Source organism: Larus michahellis, chromosome 4 (assembly GCF_964199755.1).
Source record: "Larus michahellis chromosome 4, bLarMic1.1, whole genome shotgun sequence".
NCBI classification, from domain to species: domain Eukaryota; kingdom Metazoa; phylum Chordata; class Aves; order Charadriiformes; family Laridae; genus Larus; species Larus michahellis.
The window spans coordinates 72,747,389-72,771,076 of record NC_133899.1 but is presented as its reverse complement, the minus strand read 5'-3'; the positions used below and the strand labels follow the sequence as shown (position 1 = coordinate 72,771,076).

The 23,688-nt window shown below is 35.7% G+C and overlaps 1 protein-coding gene across 5 annotated transcripts in view; it reads left to right on the top strand.

The window, feature by feature from the left end:
* Positions 1 to 23,688, top strand: part of TTC7B (tetratricopeptide repeat domain 7B) — a 152,353-nt gene that overhangs the window by 28,673 nt on the left and 99,992 nt on the right. For all 5 annotated transcript variants that reach the window (XM_074585502.1, XM_074585501.1, XM_074585500.1 and 2 more), the window contains 2 exons: positions 6,888 to 7,018; positions 9,312 to 9,433. In XM_074585502.1, the coding sequence (XP_074441603.1) occupies positions 6,888 to 7,018; positions 9,312 to 9,433 (253 nt within the window). The remainder of the gene's footprint in view (positions 1 to 6,887; positions 7,019 to 9,311; positions 9,434 to 23,688) is intronic.

The following is a 23,688-nucleotide window of genomic DNA, read 5'->3' as shown; positions in this document are numbered from 1 at the left end:
TATGTTCCTTCCTCCTATATTGCTGTGCAAACATTGCAGCCCATCAGCGAGCAGTTTGCAGACCATGTCTAGGAAGCCTGTGCCATAGATACTTCAAACTTTGTTATAGATGTCTTTCCCCGCTCTATTTTTATGACTTTTGTCCTGCTGGAGCAGGGACTTGAGGGTGGGAACCCAGGAGTTTGTCCTGCTTTCCTCGGTGCTACTTTTAGCTCCGGTATTTGAAATCCAAACACTGAATGAAAATAATATACTTCTTATTAAAATAAACTTCTTTAGGACCTGAGTATTTTGGTGGTGTGTTTTGCTTGTTCTTGGTTTCTTCCAAATCATTAGAATTTCTTCAGAATCTTGCCTTTGGCAGAGTGAGGAGAGGGAGAAAATGGTGGACCAAAATTAAAAATTAGTGACTCTGGCCTTTTTTCTCATGCCATAGGAAGAACTGGTGTCACAGTGGAGCATGGTGTTTTTTCCTTAGAGGTGCCTGTAGGAGCAATCCTGTCAATTTACAGCAAAACTATAAATTCCATAGTTAAACCATCCTTTCTCCTGAGAGAGCAGCTTCCTTGATGACCACTCCATATACTGGTGTGCAGCTCTTCTGCTTTGGGGAGGGTTCCTCAGAGAGAGATTCACTCACTCCAGGATCTGCAACAATTATCAGTCCTTTTTCCAGCTTTTATCTCTAGTTTGAGCTTTTTCAGCCCCTCTAGAAGGTGCTTATCTGTCAAAGGGATCTACTGTAAAGCAAGAATTGGCTGGCACATCGTTCTCAAGAAACAAGTACATACATGAAAATGCTGATCTCTCTTGTTTAAAAATACTGTAGAAATCTATTTTGTATTCATAAGAAAATACGAAGGCTTGAATGTCATTACGTTTAGAGGAAAAGTGTGACCAATCTTTTCACAACAGTTATCTCAGATGATATTGTAAGAAATCCAAAAATATTGTTATAGTTTTATTGACTGCTTGGATTAATAAGTAGGTGTTCACTTCAGAAGAGAGATGAGTGTTCCTGGTTTTTTTTTCCTTTTCTCTGTTTAACTTTGAGAAACATCAAGACACTTAAAAGCACTGGCATAACTATGGCATTAGAAAAGCTGTACTAATGAAATGACATTGCAGTATGAGCATACGTGATAAAATGTTGTCTTCAGCTCTGGAAGGTTGTGCTTATGTTGCCCCGGGTGTCATTTAGAATGGAATTTAATTCTCTGTAAGTAGTTTGCGTTTAAAAGAGTGACTCTCTTTAAAGAGCTGCCAAAGCAGCTTCCCTTAAATTCAAGTATGCTGAGAGAAGTGGGTATTGACCTTCTTTCTGATGCCTTTTCTGGAAAGCCAGTTGTGTATGAAACTAGCCATGGAGGAGATCCTGCGTCCTGACAGTTGTTGGAGACTTTTTTTCCCTGGGCAATACAAGGTACTTGAAAAGTCAGAGAAATTAATTGTGTTTCCTTAGATTGTCTAAAAAAGTAGGCAATTCCTACTAAGACAGTCTATCTGCAGTTAACTGTGAAAGTAAGAGGTAGTTTGTTATAAATATATTTCCCTATTTTCTGTTCTTACTTTTCCTCCATTCCTTTATAATAATTAAGTTACAAATACCAGTAGGGAATTGAAGAGGAAAAAAATTCATGCTTTGCTTTCTAAAATAATTCTGTGCAAGCAAGTCACAATCTTTGATTGAGGGCTTCTGGAAATAAGTCCATCCCTTCAGTGAGATTAGCAGTGTTTGTTCTAAGCTCAGAAAAAAACTGTGGGAGTTCCTTGATAGCAGTGATTCGGATTGTTTAATGTCCTCTTTCGAAATTACTAATAAACGTTTGCTGTACTCTATATAATTGTTCTAAATATATAAGCTAGATATGAAGTTTCTTTAAAAGGAGAGGAAAGGTGGGGTTTTTTCTGTTTACAGCATCTAGAACACTTGCCAGTGTTGCTTTGCATATTGTATAGGGAAGAACAAGTGCTGTATACTCAAACACACTTGGATTTTATATGTCCATTTAATGAAAACAGGAAGCAAACACAGAAATCTTTATCTGTTGATGTGACTCTCTCTCTTGCAAAAGTATATTTATTTACTTAAGTATAAAATAGTCTTTCACTGTTTTTCCTCTGTCCTTTGACTTACCTACTGAAAACAGTAGATAAACTGTCGGGTCCATTATTATTTGTGGTCTCCAAAATTTATATAGACAAGGTACTGGCTGGCATCATGGAAAATCCTCAGATACACAGTGCAGTAAATGTGATACACTTTTCTCAGCCTTCTGTTTTTGGTTTTGTTTTGTGGTGTTTTTTTTTCTTAATGGTCGCAGTAGTGCTCTGGGTGGTAGGAGTACTTGGTAAAGATCTGAACTGTGCTGTGGATTTCCTTTTGACCTTAGAGTAATTTTTGTTTTGTATAATGAATGCATCTGTATAATGAAATGGGAACGTTAGTTAATCGGTTTTCGTACAGGACTTAGAAGTCTGCTTTCTTTGCCTTTTTTTTTTTTTTTGAAGTGGTTTGTAAATGAAAAGTAATCAGTGTCATTGTCCTTAACATAAAAACTGTCGGTTGTCTAAGAATAAGCAAATATATTGCACGGAGGTTTCTGAAAAATTGTTGGTTTGTTATTTGTTCTTACTGAGGAGTCCTTTCTTTTTGGGTAGTGATCAGTGTGCATATGTGGTGGTAGGGCTGGTCTACTCTGGTATGTGTAAAAAATGAAATACTTTATTTGGCATAACCTTGGCCACTGATTTGAGACCATAGACACAAGGAAGCTACTTGGAATAAGTGACAAAGCTATCTACTATTTCGTTTCTGAATCTTTTACAAAATGCAGATAATTTGTAAAGTTTTTGAGGATTTAAAGAAAAACTTCGCAAGTTATCATGTAAATTAAATATCAGGCATACTCTTTTCTTGTCCAAATACTGTTTTTTTGCTGTTCTGCTCTTTTGACAGCAATTTTAGTTACTTCGCAAAACACGTAAGCTTAACTAGTACAGACTCGTATTCATTTCATTGCTTCTCACTTTCTTTTCCCTCAGGAGTCATCTTGCTTGATACCAGGACTAGATATGTATGAGATAAGTGTCTTCCCAGAATAAAACTGACCCAGTTTGTTGGAAGCTTTTACTTGGAGGTGATTTTGACTGGAAGGGCTTAAACTTAAAAGCCATGAATATCAAAGTCAACTTGTGGTACCAATTGACGTGATATTCTTGAATGCAGAAAATAACCAATAGAAGTTAAATAAACCAATAGCTATAACCTTCACAACAAACACAATAATATTTTATAGCAGTAACACGTACCTCTTTTCTGAGTATCTCAAAGAAGCATATGAACAGTTGAAAGAAATTCCTGCCCTTTTGAGGGAGAATAGCAGAGGTTCCTGCCTGGCGGGTGAGGTAACAAGCGTAGAGGGGAGAACTGACTTGTTTGAATATATGCAAAAGTCTTCAGCAGATAATTTAGGATGATTAGTGTTTCTTTGAAATTCACATTTTTCTCAATTCTGTATGTTACCACTTGCTTGGTCTTTTTTCAAGGGCCTAATATAATAATCCCTTTTTATCATCTCTCAGTACTCTTGTGAAGCAGTGGCCAGTATATTGCGTGGTTATTGCTGTGTTGCTATTTATATCTATTTAAAATTGAATAATACTTTCATGTACTTTAATACATTATTTCTTAAACTTCATCTGTACTTAAGAAAAAAACTAAATGAGTAGTCTGGAGTGACTCTAATTTTAACTTGTTAAAGAAAACATAATTTATTCAAGGTTTTTCTTCTAGGTGATACGTTTGAATTGTAATTATTCCTTGTGTCATCAAAAAAAAATAGTGTCCAAACCGTCCTGTTAAGTGGTCATTTCAGGATAGTTCTCCAAATGAAGTTCCTGCTCCAAAGCATTGTATGCTTAAAAAGTACATACTTTCCTGGGTTGTAGTAAACATACCAGGAAAAAATACAGTGAATACTAGTTGTATAATAAAGTTACTCTAAGAAATAGTATTATCTACTTCGTCAAAGGACACTTAGAATTTTGTACTTCCTTCCGCATTACTTAAAGTTTCTGGCAGAGCATTGAGGTACTTTCATATCTTAAAGAAAATTCTCAGCTAAAATGAGAGAAAGTTCTTATAGTGAGTTTTTCAGATTAACAAGATTATAGTTGTGGCCATAAAGTATAAAAATAGAAATAATAAATCCAAGTCAAATCTACAAATAACCAGCTGAGTAATATGTTTCATGTAGTGGGGGATTACTGTGGGGCACTGACTGTCCTTGTCATCGGAGAGAAGGGGTGGGGAGGAGTGATCCGCTTACCAACTATCTGGTGCTTTCAGTCATTCAATGTTTTTATTACAGCTCATTTGTTGTATTTTATGGTCACCTCTAAGGCTGAGTTTGAAGGTGTTTGTGTAGGTCACTGCAAACTTTCTGTCCAACATCAACCTTACATTTGGATCCTCTTCCCAGAGGATCCATTCAAGTCTACTGCAGTAGCAGGGTAACTGACCTTTTCTGTAGTTTAATGTTGGTGCTTTTGGGTCTTTCACTTACAGTTAACAAAAGAACTTCTTGGATATTTGCTATTTGATTGAAAATTGAAAGAAAGATTAGCATAGGCTACTGTAGACTATTTTCAGTGAAAACCGTAACATGTCAGAAAATCCAATGTCGCTTGTACTCGGGTTTGGTGGGTTTTTGAGAGACCGACCACTTGTGTGTTTGCTGCACTTTAAGAATGTGTAGGTTTTTGAAAAGTATATTGAATTTTATTTTGTCTTTAGCAGAGCATTGAGTACTGGAGTCAGCATTTTGTCTTAACTGGGTATATAGCTAGCAAATAGGGCTGTAGGGATATGTGTTGTTTGTACTGGTAAAAGGGTGGATTGGAGGGTAAAGGTGGCCAACAAACTCTGATACAGACTTAAGGCATCCTCTCAAACCAGAAATATGGCTTGATGTGTTTTTATACAGATGAGTTATACTTCTGTAGGGAGATATTGAAACTTAATAGATGTTTTAAAAGTATCTGGAGGTCACAAATATTGCATAGTTTTGAGTTTATCAGTAAATAAACTCCAGATTCCATGGCTTCGTCTTCCTAAGTTGTTTTAGTAAGTAACTAACTATTGTAATTCCAATGAAACATACTGTCCCCACCTTACAGTATTGATGGACAGAAATCCTTTGATAAATTATTCTCTGAAGTGGGGTTTTGAACTACCGGGCATTCAACAGACATCTGCCCAATATGTAAATATGTGTTTTGTTGGGGTTTTTTTTGTTTTGTTTTTAGTTTCTCCGGCAATGGATTCTCAAACCTTTGGATGATGAACTGAGAATATGGTCATTTAAATTGTGAATTATGTTCATGTGGGAAGAGTTGAAGGCACTTTAGGATCAGCATATACTGCTGACAAGCTTGAAGAATGACCTGAAATAAATCTCTTAAGAACATGTGGAACGTGCTACACTTCAAATACAAATCAGTATTTAAATAAATATGAGATGGGGTAACTGATGAGGCAGCATGGCTTGCCAACTGGCTTGCAGAATATGAGCTGATGATCTGTTGCAGATCATAAACAGAAGAGAATGTCTTACTAATATGTAAGGAAAGGCACTAAAGTTTTGCTGATTTGTTTTTTGGGTGGTTTTTTATTGTTGTTTTGGTTTGTTTAAAACTTTTACTCTGTTTAAAAAGTATTCTATATCAAAACCAGGAAGTCTTTCCTCTTCTCTGCTGGGTGCTATTGAGGCTCAGGTGGAGCTGTGTATCCAGTTTCCACAGAGTGAATCAAGATAGAAGTAACCAGTTGCGGAGTCTCCAGAGGAGATAAAGATGATTAGCTGCCAAGGAAGTGTGAAAAGAAACATGAGTGAGAGTTGACATTTTTTGTGACAAGCATGTTTCTCTCTCTCTCTCTAAACATTGAAAAAATCTTTTGTAAAGAAAGGAATCATCTCTCTGTGAAGAAGACTAGGAGTAATTAATCTAGGGAGGGAGATCTAGTAGACATTATGAAAAAATACTTATTGTGAGAATAGTTGAGCTCTATAATGATTTGCATAGAAAGGCCAAGGCATCCTGTCATCAGAGGCTTTTTAAGAACGGGTTAGACAAGTGTTTGGGGTTGGTTGATTCCTTGGTCAGATAAATGGCTTAGTATTCTTGAGGTCCTTTCCAGCTGTTTTCTCTAATTACCTTGAAAATAACTGTAATAGAGGGTAGGAGATGGCATCAATTAGTAAGAGTTGTTGGGTTTTTATTTTAGACAAGCAAAGACGTTTTTGTTTTTTCTTCAGAGCACCAGATAGCGTATTTCTTGGATAAGTCCTGAGAGAGAAAGACTTGTGCCTTGATGAGAGTGAGCCACCCCTTACTAAATTTAAATACAAAAATTGCACTTCTTAACCCCGTCTTTTTTTGAAAATATATTTGTTTTTATATGTGCTTCTGCCTTGCACAGTTACTAAGTTTAGTATTACCTTGTGTGCCATTCGTCACCCTGCCTTGGTTTCTGTGATCACTCTGGAAAAGCGAAATATTCAGTAATTTAAAACTGATATAGAAAGACACTAGGTACTTTGGTGGTGGATTGTCATAATGTCTTTAAATCAAAATGACATTTAAAGAAATGGCTGATTCTGGTTTTATAATTATTAAGGAGGAGTTGCTGTTATGTATTTGTTTGTGTCTGTATCAGAGGACCATACCTGCATAAGTTTTTGGGTTATTTTTTTTCTTTGCTTCTTCCCCTGACCAAAGGGACTTAGCCTGGACCATTTTTTAGATATAATATTATATGACATTAGTTTTAAATGCTTCGTTTGAAATTGTTCCTTCCTTCTCCCCCCTATTCTCCCCCCCAGGTCTCTGTCTTGAGAAGCTGCCAATTTCTTCTTCGGCTAGCAACCTCCATGTGGACCGTGAACAAGAAATTGTTACATGCTATGAGAAGGCTGGGGATATTGCTCTTCTGTACCTTCAGGAGATAGAAAGGGTAAGCTGGGATAATTAGCTTAATCAAAGAATTGTGTGGCTCATCTTTCATTGATGTGGTGTTATCAACACTTTGGTAGCTCCACTAAAAGATGTCTAATATTTGTTTTCTTAGGACTTCAATGTACGCTTCCAATTGGACAATAAATTAGTGTGTGTTAATGGAAGTCTGGTAGCTGTCCTTCTGACTCTTCTCTCATTCTGACCTCTTAGAAAATAGTGATAATAGTCTAAAAGGGACAGAGCTCCACTGAACTGCTGTGCATATTCAAGATGCTGATCTTTGGCCTCTTGTTATGCTATGGTAGTTAATTTATGAACAAGGGATTATGGTGTCTTTCAAACACACGTATCGGAATATGTATGTTGTATGTATATACTTACTAGCTTTTCAGATAATTCTTAAAAATAATTCAAAACAAAGCTATGAAGATTGAAAATTGATCTTGTTGATGTTTATTTGGAGCCAATAACTTAACTGCTCTTAAATGCTCTTCAAAAAGCTACTTGAAGGTAAAATTCTGAAATAACATTGTACTTGTCAGCAAGACACTTGCCATATCAGTGGGGTGTCCAGAATAGTAACTTGAAAGTGTGTTTGCTTCAACTAATAGGCACAATCCTGGGATAATGAGAAAATCATCAGATATGATAGCCAGATAAACATATGATTTTAAAAAATAGATGAACTTCAGATAAATATTAATAGCTCTATAAATTGGGTCAGGACAATGTTCTCAGACTTGATAGCCCGTTTGTCATTTTGTCTCATTAATATATTACTTGCTGTATGTATGAAACTACAGCTGCCTTTAAAATCCGAGGTACTAGATATGTAGGAGACCTGTTTCCTATAGATGAAAGCTGATATGGCTGAGCTTCTTAATGTTAGACAGATATAACCTCCTAACAGCTCTGCAGAATATTAGCCAAGTTACTGTTTTCTTTCCCCACCCCCCATTTTATAAGTTATGGATTATGAATTTATGTAAAGTTAAAGTTAGGCTCTTCATTTGTAAAGAGCGTAACGCTTCATGATTTGTAAGCTTCAGGCTTTATCTGAGTTTAAAGGGATACATAGGCTCCTTTATTTCCTCCTGTTGTTTTCATTTCCACTGCTAAGCTTGTCTTCTGTTTTTTACCATTTAGCAGAAACCCCTCTGGTGTTATAAATACTCTTTTTAAGAAAAGAAAATTTGCGGTACCCTTTGTTTCTAGGAGTTACACACTATTGCATTTTATTTAGACTTGGAGATATGTCTGGACAAAATCCAGTACACTGGGGCTCTATTCTTTGGCTTGTGAATACTATTAAAATATGAAGCAAGCTAGCAGTATCAATCTGACCCTCTTTTTCAGACGTATTGCTTACAAGCCTCAGGCTTGTCATTTGACAGTTATCTTTGAAAGGGTTATTAGATACAGTTAGGGTCACGCAAGTGAAAGAAAAACTTTGATGTGATGGGAGAAAGAAAAGTAATTCATACTGTTTTTTGAAAACATACACATTTTTACTTTTCTGAGAGCTTTTTGCTTGTTTTTTTTTGTTTTGTTATTGTCTTTCAGTGTCTGGTAGACTACATGTGGTGAATATGAAGGCAAATGAAAGCTGACAGCTCTCCATTTTGAGAGATCATTTTAATGTTGATGTAATACAAATTAAGTTATTTCTAAATTGTTTTTTGGAAATCATAGAATCAGAGAATGGTAAGGGTTGGAAGGGACCTCTGGAGATCATCTAGTCCAACCACCTGCCAAAGCAGGTTCACCTAGAGCAGGTTGCACAGGAACCCATCCAGGCGGGTTTTAGATATCTCCAGAGAAGGAGACTCCACCACCTCTCTGGGCAGCCTGTGCCAGTGCTTTGAGTGAGTGCTTTGCTCCATCACTCTGGAGATCACTTTTAATCTTACTGCTTCTTGCGGCAGTCTTTCCTAACCTAATAGAGTTTTAGATTTTTTAATACAGTCACCTCCTGCTACCGAATAAGGTTGCAAATATGCTTTTTTGTATATTCCTTTTTTGTATACCATTCTTCACAACATTTTCTGAAAAAGTGTTATAAAATTTTTCTTAGTGCAATTTCTGTTTGGTGAATAATTTACCTTTAAGGGTATATCTAAGAGCAAAAAGATTTATATTTAGGTGGGAATGGAGAAAAGGATAGAAATATTCTACTAGCCACCGCCTACAATGAAAAAGATTTTTCCAACATTAAGTATTCTGTGTAAAAGTCCACAAAACTTGATTTTTATTTTTTTTTCTAAATACATTTTTCCCTTTTGTTCTTTTAGGTAGTTAATGCCAATATACAAAACAGAAGCCCTAAGCCAGGGCCCACTGCACATGAACAAGAACTTGGTTTTTTCCTGGAAACAGGGCTTCAAAGAGCACATGTTTTATATTTCAAGAATGGGTAAGGGTTGATTCTCCTTTTGTGTGTTTGCCTTTTTGTTTAGGTTTCGTATTTGTGATCTAACTGGGCATAATAATTTTTAGCAATTGTGAATTGTGTAATCATGAGGCCTCTTTATTAATAAAGTCGTAACATTTTGATTGAAATAGTAAAGCTGCCCATATTGTATTTATTTACATATTGTAAAATCATTTAATCAAAGTATATTAAACAGAAAGCATTTTAGATTTTTACTTACTGAATGTGAGAACTTGAAATACCTTAAACTTTAATGATTTGAAATTTCTTTTACTTTATTACTAGACACTGATAGAAAGTAATTGACAACATATTGAAACTCTTGATTTTTATAATTTGATTTTGTAATTTTTTTCCAAATCTCTTCAGTTATCACTTATTTTAACATTATGCTGCAGGATAAATGTGCATGAAGATCAACAGTATGTATACAAGTATACAATCTCCATTGTACATGCTCTATAGATCCTCTTAGATTGTGCATGGGAGATCCTTTATAATTTATTTTAAATAAGGCTTCCCTTAAAAGCCTAAAAATAAATTCAGATATCACAGAAAATGAAAAAAGGAATACAACGCTCCATTTTTAAGAGCTTCAAAACTTGGCACAAATGGTTTTTAAGTACATTTCTGACATTTGTTGAAATCACATAGTTTAAAATTTTTTTTTATAATTTATGGATTATGGAAAGTTAGGCTCTTTATTTGTAAAGAGCATGACACTTCATGATTTAAACACTTTAGGCTTAATCTGAGTTTAAAGGGCTACATAGGCTCTTTTATTTCCTCCTCTTGTTTTCATTTCCAGAAGCAGGGCTTCTTATTTCACTAGGAAAATGTGGTTTGATTGAAATATTGGAACTCTTGATAGGGCTACTGCTTTGTACCAAAAGTGTTTCTTATTCTTTCAAATACATGAACAGGAGATGAAGGGGAATCATGCAGTGTCTGTAAAGAGTTCGAGATTTTAATGTACTGATGGTAGGGTGACAAAAGGCTGTCCAAGTTCTCAAACTGTTCCGGGACTTCAGCATGGAAATGGTCACTAAGCTTTTGAAATCTCATTCTTAAAGTAATGAAGTAGTGCTGCAATAGCACATGATTTGAGAGTTACATTTTAGTTCTGTTTTCATCATTTAATTGCAGGAGGAACGGAATGTTCCGAAAGTTAATTTTTTTTTTTTTTCATTTACCAGAGCTAAAAATAAAATATCTGTTTTCATGCCGGCACAAAAGATAAATAAAATATACTTATTGAAAAAATCCCAGTGGTAATCATGGTTAAGAATAAGCTAAAAATTCCACATTTTGAAAAATTTTGATTGAAGGCCAGGAATGGAAATGGTCTATTTAATCTGACATGTTGTGCGTAAAAGCAACCTGTAATTAACACGGTAAATTAAGATTAATTAAGAAAAACAAAAAACAACTGCACCAAAAAAGTCATGCAGTAGGTTATTAAGGAACCTTCATCCCATAGGAATGTTTTTCCTACACCATATTAGTTGGTCTGGTGTGAACTTTGAAAGGTTGATTGTATTCCATGTGCACTTTAATCCTTCATGGTGCTGGTGTTCCTGTTAACTCCTACATAAGCATATAATCTTTTTTGCAGTCTTTATTACAACGGTCACTTGGAGTTTATGACCTAGTTGCACATTATGTATTTAATTTTAAATTCCTTCTTCCAATTTCATTGGCCAGTGCTGCTACTTTGGGAGGTATGAGAGGAAGCGAGGTGTTACGAAAAATAGCTCTATGCCAGTCATTATTTTACATATTCCTGCCATTATATCCTTTAGTTTCCTTTCTTAATTTAGAGCCAAACCCAATTCTTTCAAGATTTCCTAATATGGTCATTGTTCCAGGCTGCTAGTTATCTTGTTGCTTTTATGGGTCCCTTCTTTGTTTTGTTTTTTTTTTTTTTGTTTGTTTTTAACTTGGGTTTACCAGAACTGAACAGAACTTTAAATATATACTTTTCTAATAGTCACAAATTTATAGCATGTATTTTAATACATTTCTTTTAAGGATGCTTTACTTGGTTTTTAAATTTGTCATCTCTCTTAATGCTAGGTTTATAGAAATTAGATTCAGGATCTTTCCATTAAGCTTTGCAACATACTTCAAGTTTGAATTCCATCTAAGATTGTAAAGATTATATGAACATTTTTAAGGAGAGGAAATGTAGATATCTTTAATATAGGCAGTTTAGAAACTGAAACTTTTTTAAAAAATGAACTCCCTTTTGCAACTGAAGCTGCGGATGTTAAGATCCTGTGGAGGAAGCAGGGAATCACCAGAGTTTTAACTGCTTGTGAGTGCTGGGGGAGACGAGGAAAAGCCTATTTTCACAGGCAGACTAAATCTGCTATTCATATTGCAGTGCAGTGAAATCTATTTGTGTATGTTCGTGAAGTGAGGCTTACACTCAGAAGAGTTGAATCTGAAATAAAATTCCTTTCACCAAACTATAGCCTGGCATTGGTTTGAGTCACTTCAAATGCTACCTTGTTATGAGCATAGGGGCTATAGTAATGTATGCATTAGAGCATGTTTAAAGATCTGAGTAGGTGTCTATGCATCAATGGTATGTATTTTTTGGTGGGTTTTTTTTTTTTAGACTTCAGTTCCACTCCAATATGTACTATCAAACATCTCTCAAAATCTGCTGGAGATTTGAATTTATCTGAAGTCCTTTTGCTATGGAGTGGGTTTTTGTTGTTCTGTATCTAGGGGTCAGTTAGCTAATCACTGCTTTTAATTACACTTCTTTCATTAGAAGTACAAGCATCATTTTTGTGCATGTGTCAGTTATGAACTACAAAAGCAAATAAGATAACTTTTATACTAGCTGGAAGAGCATAATTTTAGCAGTAATGTAGGGAGTATCGCTGCCTACCCAAAAAGCCGCTTGATCCACTTTAAATTTCTTCTTTGTTCACTCTCTGTACAGAGATTTTCTTTTAAGCCAAGAAAAAAGGTTTTGTGGAGGATTAAGTGACTATCTGTCAGGTATGCATTATCTTGTATGAAAAACTAGAAAGTGTTTGAAACCTAACTTAGCCTAGCTGCTAAGTGCTGGCATTTTGAAAATACATGGAAAAGCAATTATCTAAAAAAAATAATAAAATAAAGTGGCAATAGTCTGAATGAAGAATGTTATTTTAGTGCTCTATTAAGACACAAATCTGAAATTAAGGTTTTCTTCCAAAATGTACAGAATTTCAGTAAAGAATGAAACTACATACCCATTTTTCACTTGGGAGCAGAAGAATGTTCCAGCGTGGAATGAGTAACAAAACTTAAGTTCTAAAACTTAAAGTAGAGTTTATGTGCTGTTTAAAAAACATTGTGAAATATGTAACTTTAAATGTCTTTCAGGCAGATTACGCAACTCCCATTTAGTCTAGTAGTTGCTTTGCAATTTCGAATTGAAGGAGTTCAAAGTCCTGACGTTGTTCCAAGAAAAGCTACGAGCACAGGAACTTTGACATTAGTACTTTAACGCAGCTATTTTCAAGTAAAATGCCCCTGAGAGAGATAAGACAGCAGTTATGTACCCAGTAATCCCTTCTATCCTAGTCTTTGCTATGTATTCACATTATAAGATAAACAAGACCGACATAAATTGTAAATGGTTTTTATTTTTGAGCTAGTCAGGTTCAGAAATATACTGGAAGCGAAATATACTTAAAGCAAAAGAGCTTTCTGGTTGGAGTCTGAAATCAGGTGGCCGTCATGTGAAAACTAGACTTAGCTAGCTTTCACAGCTCTTTTTTTGTGGCTTCTCCTATATTCCACACCCTCTCCAAGGATATTGCTCTGTTAGAGTCCAGGATCCAGGCTGCAATTTGGTCTAATCTCCATCGCGGTTCACATGCTGAATCAAAGCTTGAGGAACCCGGACCAGTTCTGTGCTCATCATGGTGCCATTACCTGTACTGGCACAGCTGCAGCGAAGCACAACCTTGCCAGTCTTCTCCATGAAGTTGTTTCTCAACTGGCTGTTGTTTTTCAAGAGGCTGGCTTTTTCTCAGTAGAAAATTAACACCCAAAAAACCAACCAAACAAAAAACCAAAAAAACCCCAACTAGTTTTTCTGCATGTAATTTGATTTTTATCGGGTTACAAAATGTATGACAAGCACAACAAAAGAAAACCCTCCTTAGAGTTACTCATGTAAAGGACTTGTCTATGTAGAAATTGTTTCCTCTATCTGTTTTTCTTTTTCCACTGTAACATAAATAGGAATAGCACAGGAATATGGCTTTCATGTTAGTAAGTGAGGAGGTGTGGATGGAAGCCAGTCCATAAGTGCCTCCGTTTTACATATACAGTGCTCACAGCTGGAGATTTTACAGTGATGAAATCCATAAGAGAAGGATTTATGTAAATGCTTGACATAAATCAAGACACTGTATGACCAGCTGTCCACTGTATTAGAACACAGTGTTAGCTATCCATCGCTCTCCGAATCTCTTGATGTCTTGTTGCATAACCCACATCAGTCTCAAAACAAATTGGTCGTTAAATAAAGAATAGAAAGTAAGATGAAATTCAAAAACATTGAAATCCTATGAAGTATCACATTCTTTATGTGTGAGATACTACTGCTCTACTGGAAATGACTTTTGTTGCAGTTTTCGAAACAACTTTGACCTGGAGATAACTGCTTTCATGTTTGCATGGTTAGGAAACGCAGGCAGAATATATTTGAGACAAAAAATCACTGTTTTGTGCTTGCTAACAAAAATGCATTTTCAAAAGGATACATCATATCAGATGCTTTTCCTCGTGTTTATTTAAGATACTGTTCTTATTCTGTTAGTTTTCACTGAAAAGCCAGAAAATATTTGAATGTGAGGGGAAATCATTATTCCCTCAGATATTCAGAAAAAAATCATCCGTCAACAATGCTTTCTCTTTCAATCCATGTGTTGCGTGTTTATTGCTCAGAGTTGTGTCTTAACATCAAGAGTTTCAAATAAGGCTCCTCTGTGAAGTTACGGGTAGAATACATGGAGAACTAAGGTGGATATAAACATGAAGGAATCTCTTTTATTCAAGATAATGTCAAATAACCTTTGTAATAATTAGTTATACAAAGCGTTATACAAAGACTAATGTTAGTATCTGAGTTGATCTTGAATTTTGAGAATTTTAATAATTTGCAGTTGGAATTCTGACTCTAGCTCACTTTTTCAGAGAAGATACTTAGCATTTTTTAGCCCATGTACAAGCCTTGCTGATTACGGCTGTTGCTTGCATTTGCAAGCATCAAATTCAGGGTTTTGGTTTTGTGTTGTGATGGGTTGGGAAAAAAAATGGTATTGGAGCCTTAAATTGGGGAGGGAATATTTAGTGCACTCAGGATCATACAAGTTAAAAGGCACTCTGAGAGGCCATCTGGGTCGAACCCCTGCTCAAAACATTGCCCATGTTTAGAAAAGCTTGCTCAGAGCCTTGGCCAGTTGTTCTGCACGTCAAATTCAGGTTCAAATTCTGATGAAGTTTGGGGCCTAGGTGTTTTGTGGACAATATTGATGAGATATATCACCTGAATGTCTGCTGCACTAACTTACAACTAACTAAGTCTTTCGAGTTTCTTTCTGTTAATACTAATTTTTCTCTGAAGGGCAGTTAGTTGCTGTACCTGGATGATAGTAATTTTCACCAAGAGAAAGATTTTTGTTCTATTTCTTTTAAAGCTTTAGTAATAGTTTAACATGGAGCTTTTCAGTATTTTGAATTACTGGTTACTAATTATGAAGGTTCTTTTTTCATATTGAAATCCTGGTTTTGAACTGATTAATAATTATAGAAGCTGCCAGTTCTTAACTGCAAAAATGTTAATTGACCCTGTTAACTTCAAAAGGAGGAAAATTAGCAGGTAGGAGGACTAATTTGCGCTACATTTCCTTATGATAGTAGTAGAAAGTGATTTGCTAAGCGTTAAGGTAAGTTTGCCAAGGGAAGAGTGCGTGTATTTTGGTCACAGTGGTGATAAAAGGAACTGTCTCTTGGAAGAACTAGGAGACTAATTATCTACAGAGCTTTAAAAAGAGAAAAAAAAAAAATACTAGTACTAAAGGATGATCCATCTTTATTTTAAATAGTAATAACTAATAATAAGCTATTTTTGCAAAGGTTACCGGATTACGTTGTTTGATTCTTCAACACTATCCTCTTAAGCTGTAGGCAGTGTTGTAGCAATCAAATTTTCTAGCGTGTTTGTATTCCAAGGGCAGTGAAGACTAGTACGGTGCTAAGAAAAGCTGAATACCGTGCAGGTGTTTGAGGCTGTGCGTGTCTGTGTTCATTTGTTACTGAGATTAAAAGTATTTGAAAACTCATCAATTCTTTGAAAGTGTCCATTACTCAAATTATTTCCTTGTCATTGTCCAGGCAATGTACAAAGTTGTTTTTAAGTTTTTAAGATAAATAGCGGTATTAGACTGACCACCGTGAGTATTCACTGCTGTGAATACCTTGGAGACATAATAGACGTTACAGAAATGCTAGCCACCAGTTGAATCTTGAAAGGCAGGCAAGCTTTACTTTCATGTATTCAAGTGAATACTGGAAAATTCCCCTTCCCACCTCCTGATTTCCACATCCTTTCCTTTTAAAATATGTAACCACCAGGATAATGCGTTATATACAGGTTGCCCAGAGAGGTGGTAGATGCCCTGTCCCTGGAAACATTCAAGGTCAGGTTGGACGGGGCTCTGAGCAACCTGATCTAGTTGAAGATGTCCCTGCTCATTGCAGGGGGGTTGAACTAGATGACCTTTAAAGGTCCCTTCCAACCCAAACCAGTCTATGATTCTATATCAAGGAGTGCTTGTAATTATTTTTTTGTTGTTGACGTGCAGGCATTTTGGTGTTTGTACTGAAATAGGGGTTTTTTGGGTTTGGTACACCCCTTAGATCTACCTTTTCTGCCTCCCAAATTCTCCTTCCAATGCTGGCCCAGTGTCCCAAATGACCTTTTTTTGATACGCTGTATTTTAAGCACGCAAAGGTGAAAGTAACACTTCCTTTTCTGGGTGTGTGATAGTGCCCTTTTGTGCATTTTATTTCTCTCCAGTGCATAGGCATAGTGTGTATGTATAAATAATTTTGACAAAATTTCAGTGGCTTTTTGTTTACCAAATCCCCACTTTACTGCAGTGTGGGTATTATAAAGCAGAGTTTCTTTGGCAACAAGTAGCTCCCTGGAGATTACATTCAAACAGATGCATGTCTGGTAAGCAACTTAGCAGTGAGGTAATCTCATTTATTTCACTGTGATATTTTTAAAAGACTATTGGCAGGATGTTTTAGGGAGGTGGTCTTATGTTCTGCTTTGTGAAAGAAGTGTTGCGGTAAGCCTCATGCTTAGGAAGGCTGCATAAATTTTTACCCACAATGAATGAACAGCAGAGGAGTATAAAGAAAGGTGATTACTAATAAATATTCTATAAATATGAAATATAAAACTATAAATATATAAATAAATATAAATATAATGCTTGTGCGTTTCGAAGTATTTCCACAGGCTTTGCTTTCCAGAAAGTGTCGTCCCTATTTGTAGATGCAACTCACATTTTGTGTGTTGTATGTATTATGAATTTAGGGAGTTTTGGCTCTCTTTCCCTGCCTTTCCCCAAGTTAATCTATTGAACACTGGTTTGTTATTAATTTGAAGAGTATAAAAATAGAAGACAGCTTAGTAAGCATTTTCAGAATTGCCATTGTGTGCAAAAGATGAAAGGAAATCTTGTCCTCCATTCTACTTTGTTTTAGTACAACAGTGTGATAGCAAATACAAGAGTTGGCAATAAAAGGACTCTTATTAACTATGCTGATGAATAAATGTCACATAAACAACTTAAAGTAGTGGAAAACCATGTGTTTTTCCAATTTTAATATCTCTAGCTAACCAGAAGTGTTGGCTTCAAAATTAAACATCTCCAGGGGTTACCAAGAGAGTTACAAAACCAACAGAGGTTTGATAACCTCTTATTTTGTTATTTTTTATTTTTTATTTTTATTTTCTCTTCTCCCTCCCCTGGTTCATTTTTGCTATTGTTTTTCACACTTAATGTATTTCTGTTTTCATTCTACTGTCCAATATATTATACTTTGGCTTTTGTGTTGGACAAGCATACAGTGTCCGTGAGTCCCCCCTTCCCGCTTTATAGGTGTTGCCCCTAGTTTGCTTTCGTTGCAAAGGTGGCTCTCTTGCTCCTCACACCCTTTCTCTTCTTGGCTGTCACCAGTGGGAGGGCTGAACCACACGCAGTGCTCAGGGTTTGGCTCTTGTTTGTTGTTGCTCAGCTCTGTCTCATCAAATATTTGATCTGTCCCTTCAGATTAGCTCTTTGGGTTCTACCAAATGTTACACTTCCATTGATTCATCCCAGCTGTTTTGTTGCTGCTTAAAATATTGCATCTTATCAGAGTATACTTCCTTTGTGGTTTCTGCTGCTGATTTCTGACCTTTGAATTTTTAAGACAGGTTGTAAAACCATTCCCATGTTGGTCACTCTGCTGAAGTTCCCCATGTTTATTAAACTGAGTGGCCTCCTAGGTCTTCAGTTTGGTGTTCTAAACAAAATCACTGTTGGTGCTGCACATTCTTTCTTCTAGTTCTGTGGGAGTTTTTATATTTTCTTTTTAATATAGATAAAATAACTTTAAATTTTTGACCATACAAATTGACTAATATGTAATATAATATTACATACTTACCAGAGTAAATTCTATTTACTTTATTCACTCTGTTAACTTCTTTCCCTATTAAAATTTCTGGCATGTTTAGCACTTTTTTTCTTGTGAATTCAGGAATGGGCTTTTTTTGTTTATCAGTTTCTTTGTCACCTTCTTAATCTGCCCCCATTTCTTCCTTTGACTAGATCTCTGCTTAAAAGGCAAATATAATAGGAGGAAAAGGGCAAGGTTTCTAGTGCACTCTGTCTCCAGTTACTGGAGAAGTCCTTTTGGGAACTTAGTCTTTGTCCCTTAATAGTTGAATCTGGTACTTAGTGTATACACACACATGTACATAGATGTGTTGTATGTATACACTTACATAAAAGAACATTCTGAGGAGGAGCTGAGGTGGTAGTGCCAAAAGACGCAGTAAACAAAATGTGTAGTGTCCTGACACTGTAGTGTTACCTGCTCTCATCTTCCCCACACCTACACTCCTGGCGTGCATTTTTCTTGTTTGCTTTTTGCTGGTTCAGATACCTGTTTGGCTCTTCTGTGGAGTCTTGTCATTCTCCAAAACAGCAGAAAACGAACAGCAAAGACATGTCAGCTTTCTGTCATTTTAGCGAGGTGAATTGATTTATTGGAAGGTGTGATAATGGCTGGTGTGCCTGTGAGAAAAGAGGCAGGACCATGGAACTAAGAATAGGAAGATGTGAAGAAGGAACAATGATGGAAAAAGGGAACAAACCCCAAGAGAATGAGGAGAATGAGACCTTCCTTTTTAGGTAGTGAACCATTAGGTAGACTCAGCTACCAGTGGAACCGCAGTCTAGGCAGTAAGTGTTTTCATTTTCAATGCAAGAATTGCTGCTCGATTGGGCTGTTTCAAGTGCTTGGGCTTGTGTAGCTGTAATGGCACACTGAAGATGTTTCATTTATAAGTCCAGACATCAATCAAGAACCTTCAGGCATCAAGCAAGCATGATCTTCTGTAATGAATTTGAGATACCTGGAATTTTTCTTTCTGCATGAGTTAACAATGGGTGAAATGAGAAGTGCATCATAACACTTTTTTTTTTTCTTTTTATTAAGCGTGCTTAAAAAAAGAGTAGTTTAGGTTCTGACAGGAAATAAAGGACTTCCTACCTATAATTCAGAAAGTAATACCCAGTAATAATCAATGTTTTGTGAAAATTATACAGTACTGTGAGAATATTCAGAGTATAAATATGAAAGGAAGAGAGGGAAACCTGAGAGGGAAACCAGAACTGTCTGAAGTTGCAACTGTGTTGCCTTTTGGAGATAGATACCTAAACTTTACCAGGATGTTTGCTTGAGGTGACTTGTATTGCATTAGATCCATCATTTTTCCAGTTGTGGATAAAATTATGCTCACCCACCCTTAAACCTGAGGGAAAACAGACACAGACATTAGTCACAACCATCTGATGCATCATCAGTTGTGCAGAAGACTTAACGTTGTCCATTTTGTCAGACCTTTAATAAATTTATTACAGAAAGCCATAGAATTTCAGTCCTTTTTCTTTTCTTTTTTTTTTATGTCATCTTTGTACGGCTGCGTAAAGCAATTGCTCCAGTATAACAAATGGCATGCCATAGTACTAGGATGTTGTTCTGTTACTGCCAAAGAGTTAATCCCTTGATTTGTCAAATTTCTTGCTTTTTTGGCTCATATAGTAACTTGATTCAATGTAAAATAACTTCTCTTAAATTAAAAAAATAAATTACTCTTAATTGTCTGAAAGTTATTAGCTAGAGTGTATGGCTTTAAATTGTTATTTTTTTTTGTTTGTAAACATGTCAGTCATACTGAAATTACTGACATGCTACTGTTCTGATTGGCATGCGTATCAAGAGTTTTGCCTGCCCTTACTCCTTCCCTTTAGAACAAATACCTTTCCTTGCTTTGCTATTTGACTTCTTGGGAGAAAACCCCAAACTTTAAAACTTAAAATGTACTGTTGAGTTTACAAACGTTGCATTTCTTGTTCTGAATATAAATACAGAGAGAAAGGGAAAGAGAATGTGTATTTGGGAAGTGGGCTCTTCAAAAGCGATTTCTGTTTCATCACTTTGATCAAGCAGTCTAGATTTCATTGTTCTTTGTTTTTCTGCTTTTAAAACATGAATATTTTTTAAGTGAGATATAGTAAACCTCAGTAATGAGGTAATAGGCTGGTGTAAGTAAGTTAGCATGTTCATTGGAATGGCTCTGGATATATTTTTCTCTCTTAAATAGGAGAAGTACTGATGAAATTGCAGGGCAAGTGAGGTTTGTTCTAAGCTCACTAAGCAAAAAATTACTCTAATTCCATTTTTCATCTATAAAAGACATAGACTAAATATTTGGGGGGGTTAATTGAAATGCCTGATGAACAAAGTCATTCTCACATTAATGGAGAAGATATTATCAAAATATGCTGTAAATATAAAGTAAGTCAATCTTATCAATCTTTCTGAGGTTAAATTTAAAACATTTCTTTTGTAGCCTGAGTATATTGTGATTAAATCTTATTCCCTTTGTTATGTGGAATAGTGTTTGATTTTTTCTTATATTTTTTTTTAATCCTAACATCTTTCAAATATAGACTTTTTCTTATTGAGCAGTTTATTTCGTTTTTTCTACTTTTTTCCTGGTGTATGTTTAAAAACAACAAGATAAGTATTTGTCTGGGTTGTGAGATTTATCTGGAGCACTAATGCCAAAGCACTGTGTTGTCAGATGCCAAACAAGGCTTTTTAAAACCAAGAGACTCCTTGGTGGTGATGGTGACAAATATGCTTGTGCCAGAAATTTGCTTCAGATGGCCTGCATGCTTGTATTCAGGTCTTCTGATTCTGCATTGAAAGTCTGTCCTTACTGCCGCTTCATTTTCTTCTGGCACTTTCCTTCTATTGTATCTACAGTTACTGATTTCTCTCTCTCTGTTGAGGGGTGAGCACCTTTGCATAGATGCAGTTAAAATATTTTCATTATTTTAAACAGAAAAGCTGCCTGAAGTTTTCAGAGGAGCATAAAAGTTGATCTTGCACCAGAAAAAGCAATTAAGTTCTAACATAAATTTTTGGGGTTTAGGTTGTAAACATATAGACAGAAGGATGCAAATAAGCCCTAAGGGCATCAATTCGTGTAGACTATTAAGTAGTAGATTGTACCTCTAAATCCTGATTCTCAGTCTTTAACTGGTATGGTGCGACTTAAAGAGTCAAAGTAGCGGGGGTTTTTCTTGAAGATCGAAAGCAGCAAACATTTTAATTAGCCTTTAAAAACTAGAAAGGTGCCGTTCAAAGGGCTTGACTTGAACATGTTCTGATGGAAGGTAGTCATATAAACACACACAGGTAACTAGCAGTGTCTATCTGTGGGCTGTCTTTGTCTCCTCTGAAATTACTGAAAATGCGTCAGCACTGAGTGCATGTTAATGTACCTTAAAATTCCTTGTCTTGAGAATGGAAGGCATCTCAAAGTCGTTTACAGACACTGTGGGACGTTGTTTTCTAAGTTAACCTGCCCTTTTGCTCTGGCATTCGATCAGCACAGGTGGAACTGCTAACATGAAGGCACATCGTAGTGAAAAGCAGGTAAAAGTCGTGTGCTTCCTAGGCTAGGCAGGAAAAGTATGTGCCAGAATAGCCGCCACCCTCTTCTCCCCTACGTTACAAACTCTTCACAAATACAGGAAATGTACTTTGCTAAAAGCAGTGCAGCGATCTACCATATTTTTCACGGTATATTTTGCTTCATTACTTGGCTCTCAAAGCATTTAACTCAGTTTTGGGGTGATTTAGATTGTAGTTTTGAAGTGTATTTTATTAGTAGTACACTTCATGTAGAAGATGCTCGACAAATCTGTATTGTGTTTGTGTTCACTTGTGCAGTGGATCAATGTTAAATGCTTTATGAAGCAAAAACTAATTCTATATTTTTAAGTTGTTTTTTTTTCTAGTATGGTCTTACTGCTTTTTCCATGATACAGTAGAACTTCAGTCACAAGTTTCAGTACCTCGTGGATGCTTATTAAAACTGTAATAGGTAACCAATAACAACCTGCCATGAAGTTCTTAAGGACTTTTAAAAGTTGCATACTTTTTCATAAAGTATTTTTTTATTCTTGTAACACATCAAAAGACATAAACTTCATATGGAAAAAAAATGCTAATTCCTAAAATTTCATAAAGATTTAAATTACTGTGATTTGAAGTTCTACTACATAGTACATGTTTCACTTGTACTGGGAAATCGGTGTTTCAAGCTGACAAGTTTTTGCTCTTTTTTGACAATTTTGCAGTTTTTTGGCAAGTCTGTCTGTTTGGGTTTTTAAATCTTGTTATGAGGACACATCTGTGACTTTGCAGTACAGTCCTTGAGAGAAAGCTCCGTTCATGGGAAATATGCACTTAGAGCAGAGGACTTAAAGCTGGGATTCCAGTGGTCTGGTTTTGACTCTCTAAAATATTTGGCATGTGGTATTACAGAATGGTATGTATCTTGGCTTTTCAAAGGCGCTGAAGGTATCGAGCTTCCATTGAGTTCAGAGGTTTTCTTAAAATTTGCTCTACTGACTTTCTGTACTTAACTTCATTGGTATATGAAGTGGGTGTAATATTCATTAGCTATTAAGAGGCCTGCCTGCATGAAATGTATAAATAAATATAATCTTTCATGCAGTTGTTTCCACGTTAGATGTATACACAAGATTAATTTTCTTTAAAATGTAGTGACTGCTCACTCTATGGTCAAGCTGTACTGTAACGTGGGCTTTTTATAAGCAATCATTATTTCTTGTGTGACTGATGCTTATTTCTTTTTAACAAACTGGTGGCTGGCTTTGCCATAACTTTCAACCCGTCCATACAGTTTTTGTTATTTGGAAATGCCAGTTCTTTTTAAATGAGCTTTTTTATAAAAATGCTTTAGAAGTTGAACTTGTGCCAGTGCAAGATGTCTGTCTGTGCTGGAGACTAAAGTTTCTGAAATATGCTGATAATCCTTTATTATATAAAACAGAACAGAGATTATGTCTGTCATGTAATCTGAAGAGTAAAATAAATGAGTAGGTCTCTAGGTAAAGTGGTAAGAGTTCTTGCATCAAACACTCTAGTTTCGGGTATTCTGCAACTAAATTTAAAGGAAGTGTGTAAAAAATGCTGGCATTTTTTGAATTTTTACAAAGTTGCAATTCAGAAGACCAGTATTTTAAATATATATGTAAACAGAGACATCAGAGTAAGGAAGGCAATTTCAACGTCAGCTTTATAGTGCAGTGCAATAGTGCTTTACTTATGAAAAGCTTACACAATATGTAATATTTCTTTTCACTTTTGAGCCCATGATAGGTAAATGTTACATAGCTTGTGCATAAAACCACATCTTAAGATAATGCAACTATATGACATAACAGCAATGTTTTAACACAAAACGCACTTTTGATCAAATCGTTTTGTTTTGCAACTAAACTTCAGAGAGTGAAATGACCGTCCTGTGTAATATGTTGAGGTTGCAGAATTCAGTT